General features: G+C 48.7%; 1 protein-coding gene across 3 annotated transcripts in view; it reads right to left on the bottom strand.

The window, feature by feature from the left end:
* LOC140404390 (uncharacterized) overlaps positions 1 to 13,712 on the bottom strand; it is a 135,875-nt gene that overhangs the window by 42,796 nt on the left and 79,367 nt on the right. For 2 of the 3 annotated variants that reach the window (XM_072492841.1, XM_072492843.1), the window contains 3 exons: positions 9,729 to 9,770; positions 7,781 to 7,912; positions 4,865 to 4,924 (listed from right to left, as the gene is read on the bottom strand). In XM_072492841.1, coding sequence (XP_072348942.1) covers positions 4,865 to 4,924; positions 7,781 to 7,912; positions 9,729 to 9,770 — 234 coding nt within the window. The remainder of the gene's footprint in view (positions 1 to 4,864; positions 4,925 to 7,780; positions 7,913 to 9,728; positions 9,771 to 13,712) is intronic. The other variant, XM_072492842.1, reaches the window with a different exon arrangement.

Below are 13,712 nucleotides of genomic sequence, written 5' to 3'. Positions count from 1 at the left end.
GCACATTCTCCCAGTGTCTACGGGAGTCTCACCCCCACAACCCAAAGATGTGCAGGGTAGGTGGATTGGCCAGGCTAATTTGCTCCTTAATTGGAAAAAATGAATTGGGTACTCTAAATTTTTTTTTAAAGAATGTCTTCTGCTGCGTTATTCAATAAATGGATATTGACCTGTAGGACATAGGGTTAAGTGTAGCTCACTTTGAGCAATGGTGGAAAGGCTGGAATAGGAGGGGGACAAACAACTAATACAGCCTTTCTGATTGATCCGGAGTCAACTTACTGGAAAGTGTGAGGATGTCAGATGAGAAGAGGGTTGGTTGTGATCATCCAATAGTCATTGTCTAAGTGACTTTAACCTGATGTGCTTCTGTTAAAGGTTTTGTTTTTAAGTCGTATGGATGTTAAAAGGAAAGCTTGAAGGATTACTTAGTGTTGTATTCTTTGGGGGTTGTATTTGAATTAATGGTTGCTAAGATGTTCACTGTATGTTTTAAAAAGGTTAACTTGAGTTCATAGAATAAACATTGTTTTGCTTTTAAAAATACTTTTCCATTTCTGCTGTACCACACCTGCAGAGTGGGCCGTGTGCTCCCCATACCACAATCTAGTAAAAGTTGTGGGTCAGGTGAACTCCATGATACACTTTGGGGTTCCATAAACCATGGCCCATTACAAGGGGGAAAAAGGAGGCGGGCTTAGGGTGGCAGGGGGGTGTAGGGTCGGAGGGTGGGGAGTGGGGGGGGTCAAATGGGAAGGGTGGATTGTTAGTTTTGTTACCTGTTGCCAAGGTTTGGCTTATGTAATTTAGTATATATGAAAAAAGCCTTCAATAAAAATATTTCTGAAAAAAAAAGAATAAAGGCCAGAAAATAAAAACAATTGTACGACACAGTGCCAGTGCTATTTGTGAGGGAATTTCAGGCAAAATAGGTTCAGGGATAGATCAATAGAGATGCAGTGGCAAACATTTAAGGGGGATGGATGCATCATCACTGATTAACTGGAAAGGTTAAAGATAGTATCAAACTGATAGAAAAAGTACATAATTGTGCAGTCAGGAAAGGTGGTCAGAAGATTGGACAGAATATAAGGAGCAGCAAAGGATGACTAAAAGAAAATAAGGAGGAAAAATTAGAGTATGAGAGAAAGTTAGCCAGCGATATAAAAAAACGAGAGTAAGAGTTCCTCCAAATATTTTAAAAAGGAACAGATAAACAAAGTGGAGGAGGAAAAGGAGGCAAGGAGTGAAGAGTGAGGAAGAGCTTGTTCTGGAGCCAACCAGAGAGCAGGCTGCACGAGTCCTGGCACTGTGCAGCATGATGGGAGTAATTAATTATCTCATAGCGAAGGCACCCCGAGGTGGCAGCGGCCAGAGCACGATTGGATTTTAAAGTTCGAGGGTGAGGGCGGGAGGAGTGGGTCCTTTTGCAGAAGGGTAATTATGAAGATATGAAAGAAGAGCTAGCTAAAGCAAACAGGCAAATTATATCAATAGAGAGGCAACGGCAAACATTCAAGCGGATATTTCAGAATATACGGAATAGATACATTCCAACGAGTAAGAAAAGGTATGGATGTAAATGTTTTGGAAGCAGTTCAGAGAAGGTTTATTGGATTAATACCGGGAATGAGCAAGTTTGGTTGCCGTATGAGGAAAGTTGGACAGTCTAGACTTGCGTCCACTAGGGTTTGGAAGAGTAAGAGGCGACTTGATTGAAACGTACACGATCCTGAGGGGTATTGACAAGGTGGTTCTGGAGAGGATGTTTCCTCTTGTGGGAGAATCTAGAACCAGGGGTCACTGTTTAAAAGTAAGAGGTCCTCCATTTAAAATGGAGAAGAGGAGAAATGTTTCTCTCTTCGAGGGGAGTTTGTCTTTGGAATTACCTTCCTGAAAAGAGTGAGGGAACGAGTGAGGGAAGGAACGAGTGACGGAAGGATCGAGTGAGGGAAGGGAGGGAAGGAACGAGTGAGGGAAGGGAGGGAACGAGTGAGGGAAGGGAGGGAATGAATGAGGGAAGGGAGGGGGGAAAGGGAGGGAGGGAACGAGTGAGGATAGGGAGGGAGGGAACGAGTGAGGGAAGGGAGGGAACGAGTGAGGGAAGGGAGGGAAGGTACGAGTGAGGGAAGGAACAAGTTAGGGAAGGGAGGGAACGAGTGAGCGAAGGGAGGGAACGAGTGAGCGAAGGGAGGGAACGAGTGAGCGAAGGGAGGGAACGAGTGAGGAAGGGGGGGGAACGAGTGAGGAAGGGAGGGAACGAGTGAGGAAGGGAGGGAACGAGTGAGGAAGGGAGGGAACGAGTGAGGAAGGGAGGGAACGAGTGAGGAAGGGAGGGAACAAGTGAGGAAGGGAGGGAACAAGTGAGGAAGGGAGGGAACGAGTGAGGAAGGGAGGAAACGAGTGGGGGAGGGAACGAGTGAGGGAAGGGAGGGAGGGAACGAGTGAGGGAAGGGAGGGAGGGAACGAGTGAGGGAACGAGTGAGGGAACGAGTAAGAGAACGAGTGAGAGAACGAGTGAGGGAAGGGAGGGAATGAGTGGGGGAAGGGAGGGAGGGAACGAGTGAGGGGAGGGAAGGAGGGAATGAGTGAGGGGAGGGAGGGAACGAGTGTGGGAAGGGAGGGAGGGAACAAGTGAGGGAAGAGCGAGGAAAAGAAGATTAATAAGTGAAAGAGAGTAAGAGAAAGAGCCAATGAGAATGAAAGAGAGATTGGGAAGAGGCAAAATGAACAAGGGAATTGTGGGGGGAAAGTGTATAAATTAAGATGTATAACATTTTTAAAACATCAGTTCTTTTTTTTGCATTACATTCAGCTTTAATCCTTAATAAATTCAGACTAAAATCCTGAATTAAAGGGGAAGGTAATGTTTCTTTAAAGGAGTATGTCAATTCAAATGTTTTCTCAGTAATGCCCAGTCAAACAAAAGATATTGGTCCTGAACGTCTGTGGAGTGACACAGTCAGATTGCCACTCCGCTCCTAGTGTTGAAGCCCTGAAGTCCGGACATTCTTACTCGGACCAGGCGAGAATGGCCGACTGCAGTGAATTCACAAGGCCTTGTGTCGGGGGCAGCAGAGGTAAGGAAGCCACCCCCTCGTTTTTGCAGCATGAACTGCCATAAAGCAGGTAAGTTTGTACGATAAGAGGGTGGAATGGGCGGGATGGGATGGGGGCAGCCAGACAGCTGGGTGGAATCGGGCGATCGGGAGAGGGTGGCGTGGTCGGAAGGGTAGCTGGTTGAGTGGGGGCTTATTGGTGGTTGGGGGGATAGTTGCGGGGGAGGGAGGGATCGATGGCAGTACTATAAATATCTCGGGAGTTAGAAGTGGTTTTAATTCTTAAAAAATTTCCTGGGTAACGTTTGCAACTCAAATTGCATTTTCGCGTAGCTTCCACAACAGAGTAATTGCCCAACGGAAGTTTGACCTTTCTGGGCAATTGCTGAGAAATCCTGGGAACCTCTAGTGGAGGATAAGTAGCAAACACCTAACATTCAAGTTCCAGACAACTTGGGCTGTATGCCCACTGTCATGTGAATGTCCCTTTAAGAAAGGTTTTGTTCTTACCACATGGCTTGTAGCACGGCTTCAGTGATGTCATTTGTGGGTGGAGCTGGGCTGTGGCTGTCAGGTGAGAGAGGGTTTTAGTGTTTGGGTTTCAGTTTTGGTTTCTTGCTTTGGACTGCAAGAAGTTTCCCTGTTGTCTCTGTTTTTAATTTTAAAGCTGTTCCCATGAACTTGAAAGCACATTGGGTGTGACAAACTGCCTTGGTAACTTTAAAGATAGAGTTGCTTCCCAGAAGGAGTTTTGAATCTGCTGGTTGCCACTGGATCAGAATCTCATGGAAAGGACCAGCCCCATTCAAGTGAGGTTACCGTGTGCTGGGCCACGCCCTTGAAAAGGGTTTTGGTTTATTGGATTTCATATTGAATTGGAACAGTTACTAAGGGGGATTCATTAAGACTTATATACATAGATTACTGTAGCTGTTGTTTCATGTTTGTAATTGATAACAAATTCTTGTTTTATATATGTTAACTACATTCCTATAATAAACTTTGTTTTGATAAAAGCGCCGAGGAAGTCTGATGAATCATATCTGAAGTGAAGGCTCTTATGCTAGGGCGGCATGGTACCACAAAGGACAGCATGGTAGAACAGTGGTTAGCACAGTTGCTTCGCAGCTCCAGCGTCCCAGGCTCGATTCCCGGCTTGGGTCACTGTCTGTGCGGAGTCTGCACGTTCTCCCTGTGTGTGCGTGGGTTTCCTCCCACAGTCAAAAGATGTGCAGGTTAGGAGGATTGGCCATGATAAATTGTCCTTAGTGTCCAAAAAAGATTAGGTGGGGTTACTGGAATGGGGTGAGCTTAAGTGGGGTCGGTGCAGAATTGATGGGCCGAATGGTCTCCTTCTGCACTGTAAATTCTATGATTCTATGCTCATCCTAGCCAAATTCAACATAAAAGTTATAGGTCAGGTGAGCTTCATAATCCACTTTGAGGTTTCTGAGCCCTGGCCCATAATACCACAAACAGAATTGGTACAACTGGTGCACTGCCTTTTTGACAGTCCTCGAGATGTTTTGGAAATAAATTATTTCCTCAGGGTCTTTGGCGACGGGAAGTCTCGATGGAGTTGACTGTAATAAATGAGGAGGCCAAGAGAAATTGAAAAAGAGGCACGCCAGAAGTTCTGGGCAAGAAAATTAACCACTGGCGTCCAGGTTTTGTTGAATTAGGATTTCATGCAGAGTACACTTGACACATGACATCGGTAGCTTTTGAAATTATGCCTGTGCCATCGGATCAGTTATAGAGAGAGAAAGTGAGAGTCAAAGAGAATCATTGTAATGTTGTCTCACTGTATACTTGGGGCCATTCCCGACAGTCATCAATGAACTCTTCACCATCCAATAATCAACCTAACACAGAAGACCAACAGAGAAAACAAAGGGAGAGACAGGGTTTTTTTTTTTTCTTCTTTTTCCCTTGGACATTAATTTAGTCAGGCAACAAATGAGTAAAATTCCTTCAGCATCCACCAAGGAAAGCCGGAATAGTCATTGGCTGAATGGGGTCCTAATCAGAAGGCCCAAAATTGGATTGCAGATTTGGCTGACAGGCATTGGAGTTGAGAAGATTGAGTGGTGATCTGACTGAAACATACAAGAGCCTGAGGGGGCATTGACAGGGTAGATGTTGATAAGGATGTTTTTCTTCCTGGGGGCATCTAGAACGATTTAAAAATAAGGGGGTCTCCCACTTAAGATGGAGATGAGGGGGAATTTCTTCTATCAGAGCGTCGTTAGTCTTCGGAATCCCCCCCCCCCCAAAGAGCGCAGTGGGGGCTGTGGGTCACTGAATATATTCCAGGCTGACTTAGGCGCATTTCCGGTTGACAAGGGAGGCAGGGGTTATGTGGGACAGGCAGGCAAGTGGAGTCGAGGCCACAATCAGGTCAACCATGACATTGCCGAATGGCGGAGCAGGCTCGAGGGGCCGAATGGCCCCCTCCTGCTCCTATTTCTCATGGTCTTTTATTCTGAACCAGAGGGGTCTTGCGATTGGATGCGGTGGCAACACAAGGGTGTCGCCCACTGCTAACCGAACGGCTCAAACTCTGACTCCTGCACATGGGTTTAACGAGATTATAGGACGGGTACAGCACAGGAGGAAGCCATTCGGTCCATCGTGTCGGTGGTGTCTCTCTACAATTCACCTCGTCCTACTCTTGCCAAATATTAGCCATGTTAATGATTAAGTACAACTAGTGCCGTACAATAACCAAGCAGCTAGTATAAAATCTGGGTGACTACCCTTCCCCTAAAGGCAGTCCTTTATACATGTCGAATCCCAAGACACCCACACGATCACAACATCATCAAGCCTCAGCCATTGGCAGTGCCACCTACCTCCATTACCCCCATCTTGCTTCAGGCTACAATTCCAGGCAGGCTGCCACCTAGTGGCCACGGCTGGAAAACGCACAACTCAATGGCTTTGTGTTGGCCAAAGGCTTGGGCCTAGTCACGATGCCTCCTGCATGGCTGCCAACATCGACGGCCGAGACCGGCTTCAGGAAAGGGCGGCAAATTTCAAATGCCACGGGGGACTACGGAGCCAAACCTCGGCAACCAGCCAGTGTGGGAAAGAGGAGGAAAATACTTGCGGACAGGTGGAGAGAATGGAGGTAATAACCCGAGCATTTGTCCCAATGCGAAAAATGAGTTAGTTAAAGCCCGAGGTTATTAAAATTCTCCGACTACCTCGTTCTTACAGTGGTAATCACTATACCCATAAGTTAAGTCACTTTCAGATGCGTTGGGGGCGATGGGACAGGGCACTGTGGAATTGTAAGTCACGATTGGATATTCTGAGGGGAAATGGGTCACCCCTTGCACCACATGCAAACTTTACACCCACGATTCATGTCATTCGTCAGTCACGGCTTTTGGGGGGCGGGAGGGGGGGGGGCCTCATAGAAGAAAAACGTCTTCACCCAGGGTGTTGGGGGGCCGGCTGGAGTTCGCTGCCTAGTTTGTTGGTGGAGGTATTAGGGGAGCATAGATGTCACTCGGCTAATCAATAAGACTGGTAATCCAGAGGCCTAGGACAGGATCTGGAGACACGGGTTCAAATTCCGCCACGGCCGGTGGTGAAATTCGAATTCAATAAAAATTGGGAATTAAGAGTCGACCGAAACCAGTGTCGATTGCGGGAAAACCCCATTTGCTTCTCCGACCTGCCATCCTGGCCTGGCCTACATGTGACTCCAGACCTACAGACTCTCCAACCCTCTGAAATGGAGGGCGGTTAGGGATGGGCAATAAATGCTTTCCCAGCCGGTGACCCCCGCATCCCATAAATAAAACCAAAAATGAAACCCTTAGCTCACTGAAAACGTACCTGGATCTGCTCTGCAGGTGCTGTAACCTGCAAGGCCTCGCACCGGGTGCTGGTGGGTGGGATTGGGACGGGCGGCTAGTTTTATTCTACGGTTTTCTTTCTCAACTGGTGCAGATACAATGGGCTGAATGGTTTCTTTCTGTGCCATAGCTGTGCCGGGAATCGAACCTGGGAGCCTGGCACTGTGAAGCAACAGTGCTAACCACTGTGCTACCGTGCCGCCCACACGCTGCTCCCCCCAAGAGGTTGTTGGGGCTGGGGAAGGGGATCAATTGAAAATTTCAAATCTGAGATTAATAACCTCTTGTTGGACAAGAGTAATGGCGCCGAGGCCAATAGATGGAGGTTACGATGCAGATCAGTCATTGACGAGCAGAACAGGGGATGGGTACCACAGCAATTGTGTTACTGGATTGGTAATCCAGAGAGCCAGGTTAATGTTCCAGGGACATGGGTTCAAATCCCACCACGGCAGCTGGGGGGATTCAAATTCAATTAATTAAATCTGGAATTGAAAGCTAATGGTGACCGTCTGACCATCACCGATTGTTGTAAAAACCCATCTGGTCGGCCCTTTTGGGAAGGAAATCTGCCACCCTTACCCGGCCTGGCTTACATGTGACTCCAGACCCACAGCAATGCGGTTAGCTACCCTCTGAAATGATCTATCACAACGCTCAGGAGGGTAATTAGCGATTGGTTTGGCCTCACCAGCCGTGCCCTCATTCCAAGAAGGTTTTATTTGGTTTAAACAAAAAAAAGCTCAAGGGGATGGATGGCCTCCTCCTGTTCCTGTGACCGTCCTTCTGCCCTCTGGTGCGAGGAGCGAACGGAAATCTCCCACCCTCTCTCTACCAGCTGTACGTTCTGACCTGGCCCCTGGCGGATTCCAGTTCCTGGTGCTGTTCCTCCAGCTCGCTATTCCGAATGTGCAGCATGTCCCAAACCTTCTGCAACTCCTCTCGCACCAGGAAGAGCTCGCCGTCCACTTCTTCCAGCGAGGCCTGCAAATACAAGCACCAGTTCAAACGGCGCAGGCAGAGTTAGGATCAGAACACAGAACCAAAGGAGGCATTTCAGTTCACGGGGCCTGTGCTAGCCCTTTGAAAGAGCTATCTAATCAGACCCCACTCCTCCTCTCCCCCACCCCGGACCGCCCCCTTGCCCCGCCAGTCCCCCCCCCCTCGTGATCCCATGCACCCCCCCCCCCCCCCGCTCGTGATCCCCTGCACGCCCCTCCCTCCCCCTATCAACCCTCCCGTGGGACCAGTTGATGAAAATACAGAACAAGACATCAGCAGAAATAGAAGTCCCAACATCCCTGAGCAGAACAAAGATTTTTGGACCCGATACCGGGATTCCATCACTGGCGGGGAGCAAGATGTAGATCCAGACTCGAAACGTTAGCTCCGTTCTCTCTCCAAGGGATGCTGTCAGACTGCTGAGATGGTCCAGCGTTTTCTGTTTGGGTTTCAGATTCCAGGATCCACAGTAATTTGCTTTTTATCAGAAATCAGTAGATTGGGGGAAAATGGCAGCGGTAGATGATCAACCGCGATCCGCTTGAACGGACAGAAGGCTCAATGGGCCGAATGGTCCACCCCTGCTCCTAATTTATTTACTGTTTCATGATGTTTATGCAAGATTCCAGTTCACACAAGCCAACTCAAGCAGCATTGGCTGAAGTGGAAGCAGAGGTGGACATCAAATGAAACCTATTTTCAAAAGAATTAGCAGCGAGTAGTTCTTATGTAAAAGATTTTTGAATAGGAACAGACGATTTAGGAGTAGGAGTAGGTCACTGGGCCCCTCGAGCCTGCTCCACCATTCAGTAAGATCATTGATGTGTTGGGTGTTCTGGATCACAAACAGGTCACCAACACTGGAAGTGGTGCAACTCTATTTTATTATGAGGTTAACTATATTAACATACTTGAACTGTGGGTAAATGCAATACCAGCTTTAATTGTTGACCCTTGCCTAGTCCTAACCAGGTGATGCACTCAGCACATGGTGAATGTCTGTGTTGCAGGCTGTGAGCTCTGTGCTCCGAGCTGGCTGCTACTAGAATGAGCGGGAACTCTCCTGTCCCCTGTCTTTATAGTGCGTGTGCTCTCACTGGTGACTGGCTGCGGTGTTGTGTATGCTGATTGGTCCCACTGCATGTCCATCAGTGTGTGTGTCTGTACCATGATATACTGGTGTATATTATGACAATCATGGCTGATCGGATTGTAAACTCCCACTAACCCCCGATGGCCTTTCTCTCCCTGGCTCATCAGGAACCTATCCTGCTTGGCCTTAAAAATATTCAAAGACTCTGCCTCCAGTGCCTTTTGAGGAAGAGAGTTTCTGAGACTCACGACCCTCGGAGAAATAATTTCTCCTCATCACCGTCTTAAATGGGAACCTCTTACTTTTAAACAGTGACCCCACTAATACTAGATTACCCCGCAAGAGGAAACATACTCTCCACATCCACCCTGTCAATACCACCACCCAAAGATGGCCATGCTAAATTGCCCCTTCGGGTAGGTTTGTAGGAATAGGACGGCGGATTGGGCCGAGGAAGGGTGGTCTTTCAAAGTGTAGGTGCAGACTTGATGGGTCGAATGGCCTCATTCTGCACTGTAGGAACTTCAACGTTTCAAACTCTTACTCTTCCACATCCCAGTCGATAAGGCAACAGTGCATTGCAAAAATCCTGACTGCTCTCTGACCAGTCTTGTGTGGGCACAGATAGATGTTTATGTGATCATATCTGTTCCTTTTGTTACAGTAAGAGACAGCAATTCTTTCAAAACGACATCAGGCACTTACCTTAATTTCTCCTGGTTTGCTTAAATTGGCTTCTTCCAGTTCCTAGACCGAGATAAGAACAGGATCAGAAAATAAGAAAAGGAAAAAAAATTACAAATAAAAAATGTTAATTAAATTTTAAAAAAATTATTTGACATTCAATTTTAATTTTACATTGAAATATAAAAATAAACTTTAATTTAAAAAAAAATTAAATAACATTTAAGAAATCTTTCCCTGGGTAATCTGGCACCTCTGATTTTCATACCAAATGGTCACGATGTGGAGTTTATGATTTGCTTTAAGTGCAGATCAATGTTATGGTTCAGCTGCCATTGCGGGGCACCCTCAGCGATAGTGCCTGTTGGGTGTTTTAAGGTAAGACATTCAATGGGAGGATATCAGACGTTGCAAGAGCCTTCTGTCATGTGAGAGTACCTTTAAGAAATGGGTGTTTAAGAAATGTACCTTTAAGAAATGGGTGTTTATCAGTGATGTCAGAGTGTGGGTGGAGCTGGGCTGTCTGTCAGCTTTTTACTTTTGTTTTAGGCTGTTTGATGCAGGGGGTGTTTTAGTTTTGTTTCCAGTGTTGGAGCTGAAGCCAGACAGAGCAAGTGTACTGCTGTTCTCTCTGCCATGAAAAGACTATCTCTTGATCATTTGGTCAATTCAGAATTATAAATGTTCTCAGTAGTGAATGTAAACCTGATGTGCTTCTGTTAAAAGGTGTTTCTTTTGTCTTCTGGATGTTGTTTGGGAAGTTATTAAGGATTACTTAGTGATGTATTCTTTGGGGGTTGTATTTGAATTAATGGTTGCTAAGATGTTCACTGTATGTTTCAAAAAGATTAACTTGAGTTCATAGAATAAACATTGTTTTGCTTTAAAAAATACTTTTCCATTCTGCTGTACCACACCTGTAGAGTGGGCCGTATGCTCCCCATACCACAATCTATTAAAAGTTGTGGGTCAGCTGAACTCCATGATACACTTTGGGGTTCTCTAAACCCTGGCCCATAACACTTCCTCCCCGATTGCATTTCGAGTGCTGATCTCTGTTTGTACCATTGTCTCAACATTGCCTTATCATGGCTAGTCCACCTAACCTGAACATCTTTGGACTGTGGGAGGAAACCGGAGCACCCGGAGGAAACCCACGCAGACACGGGAGAAAGTGCAATCTCCGCACAGACAGTCACCCAAGGCCGGAATTGAACCCGGGTCCCTGGCACTGTGAGGCAGCAGTGCTAACCACCCTGCGATCCTTTAAACGGCCGACCAAAGCAGTGAGGATCTTCCCCAGTGTGGGCTCTTGCACCGCACAGCCGGTTACACTGTCCATCAGCTTGCTGTTCATGTCATTAGACAAACCCATTCATCAAAGGCCCCAATCCCTTGGTGGGGTCTTGGGACACATTAAGAGTAAACGAAACAATTTGATTTCATTGGCACACTAATCTCCACGACCTTTCTGGGAATAGGACCGTGGCATGGAGAGGAGACATCTGAAAAAAGGCTAGCACCCACACAGGCTGGATGGGCTGAATGGCCTGTAATTACTAAACATCCCGGTTTTTAACGCCATGCAGCTGGAAGGCTTCTGAATGGGTTAAAATCAGACCCAATGATTCTAATGTAAAAGTTGCCACTTTTCCCACAACTTTGTGAACTTTGTGAGTTGCCAGGGATCACAGAAGCTCACTAACATGGGCTGGCTTACTGTGACCTTGGTGGTTGACCTCTTACTTAAATCGTGCAAGTGGGAAAGGCACCTTCAACAGAGCCAACAGACCAAAGAAACCCCTCAAGGTTCAGCGCAGGTTTGCTTATTCTTTTCATGTCAGCCCACTGCTCCTCCACCCCGCAGAGAAAAGCACTGTTGACAGAAACGAACTGCGCCCCGTCCCAGGGCCACCGGGTTTTCCGCTTGCTAAGCACGCAGCGTTCTGATCGATGAGTGCGATTTCACTCAACATGCAATCGCTGTGTTCGGCCGCTGGCAGGCTGATTGATTGGCCTTTGGTTGCAACTCCCCTGGCTCCATCTGCTAGACCTGTGCGCAGTCTGTCTCCCACTCCAAATACCTGCAGTCCAAACTATGGAATCAATATCAATATGAGCCTCCGAATTATCCAGATCCACTACGAGGATAGACTCGACAAAACCTTTTCATTCCGAGTGGCAGCTCAGAAATATGTCCTGACCAAAAATTTGTTCGATTTGTCATCCGCAACAGTGACTCTGGGCACTGAACGAACTAACTCCCTGATCACACAGCATTAGACACATCTGCTGGTAGGTGAAGTAAGTAAAGTTGCCAGAGTCCCAGATGACCATCGGCTGCCTTTCCCTCGGAGGGTGGGAACTGCTCTCACCTCAAACAACTTCTCTCCATCATCCGACTGGAGAACCTAAAGGAGGGGAGCGTCAATATTCCCCGTCTCCCCCAAAACACCCAAGTACATCCTTTTAATTTCCTGTTTCCAGACTTATTTCAATGCAGAGATACACTTGCCCAGAAGGCTGTGGTCATTGGGCATTTGAACTCAGGAACATCTCCCCGTGAACTTGATTGATGGGAATATTCTATCATAGCACTCAGTCCCAATCCTCGCGTTTCAAACACTACACTTGACTAACTGATTCATGACAAGAACTTGCATTACAGCATTAATTGTGGCCTATCGGGCCATCGATTCCATGCTAGCTCTCTGCAGAACAACCCATTCAATACTATTGCTCTGTTTTATCCCTGTAGCTCTGCAAGTTTATTTCCCTCCAATATCCAATTGAAATTTTTGACCGTCCCCACTTCCATTGCCCTCCTTGGCAGAGAGCTCCAGGTGGTTAGCACTTTCTGCATTAAAAAAATGTTCTTCCTCGCATCCCCAACCTCCCACCGCCCCCCAACCTTCCCCGCCCCCCTATCCCAAAACTCCCCCAACACCAACCTCCGCCCAACACCAACCTCCCCCCAACACCAACCTCCCCCCAACACCAACCTCCCCCCAACACCAACCTCCCCCCAACACCAACCTCCCCCCAACACCAACCTCCCCCCAACACCAACCTCCCCCCAACACCAACCTCCCCCCAACACCAACCTCCCCCCAACACCAACCTCCCCCCATCCCCAACCTCCCCCCATCCCCAACCTCCCCTCATCCCCAACCTCCCCTCATCCCCAACCTCCCCTCATCCCCAACCTCCCCTCATCCCCAACCTCCCCATATCCCCAACCTCCCCCCATCCCCAACCTCCCCCCATCCCCAACCTCCCCCCTTCCCCAACCTCCCCCCTTCCCCAACCTCCCCCTTCCCCAACAACTCCCCATCCCCAACCTCCCCCCACCCCATCCCAAACCTCCCACACCCCATCCCCAACCACCCCCCATCCTTCCTCCTCCCATCCCCAACCTCCCCCCCATCCCCAACCTTCCTCCACCCAACCCCCATCCACAACCTCCCCCCATCCCCATCCCCATCCCAAACCTCCGCCCACCCCATCCCCAACCTCCTCCATCCCCCCTCTCCCATCCCCAACCCCCCATCCCCAACCTCCCCCACTCCCATCCCCAACCCCCCATCCCCAACCTCCCCCATCTCCCATCCCCAACCTCCCCCCTCTCCCATCCCCAACCTCCCCCACTCTCCCACCCCAACCCTCCCATCCCCAGCCCCCCTCCCAGCCCCAACCTCCCCCTCCCATCCCCAACCTCCCCCTCCCATCCCAAAACTCCCCAACCTGCCTCCCATCCCCAACCTCCCCCCCATCTCCACCCCCACCCCATTCCCCCCCATCCCCAACCCACCATCCCCGCATCCCCATCCCCACCCTCCCCCCATCCCCACACCGCAGCCCCATCCCCCCCCAATACCACCTCCCCCAACCCCCATCCCCAACCTCCCCCATCCTCAACCTCCCCCATCCCCACCCCAACCTCCCCACCCCCACCCCAACCTCCCCCCCATCCCCACCCCAACCTCCCCCCCCATCCCCACCCCA

The sequence above is a fragment of the Scyliorhinus torazame genome, chromosome 30 (assembly GCF_047496885.1).
Source record: "Scyliorhinus torazame isolate Kashiwa2021f chromosome 30, sScyTor2.1, whole genome shotgun sequence".
NCBI lineage: Eukaryota > Metazoa > Chordata > Chondrichthyes > Carcharhiniformes > Scyliorhinidae > Scyliorhinus > Scyliorhinus torazame.
Note: the sequence above shows the minus strand (reverse complement) of the source record. Positions and strands in the feature narration are given on the sequence as shown.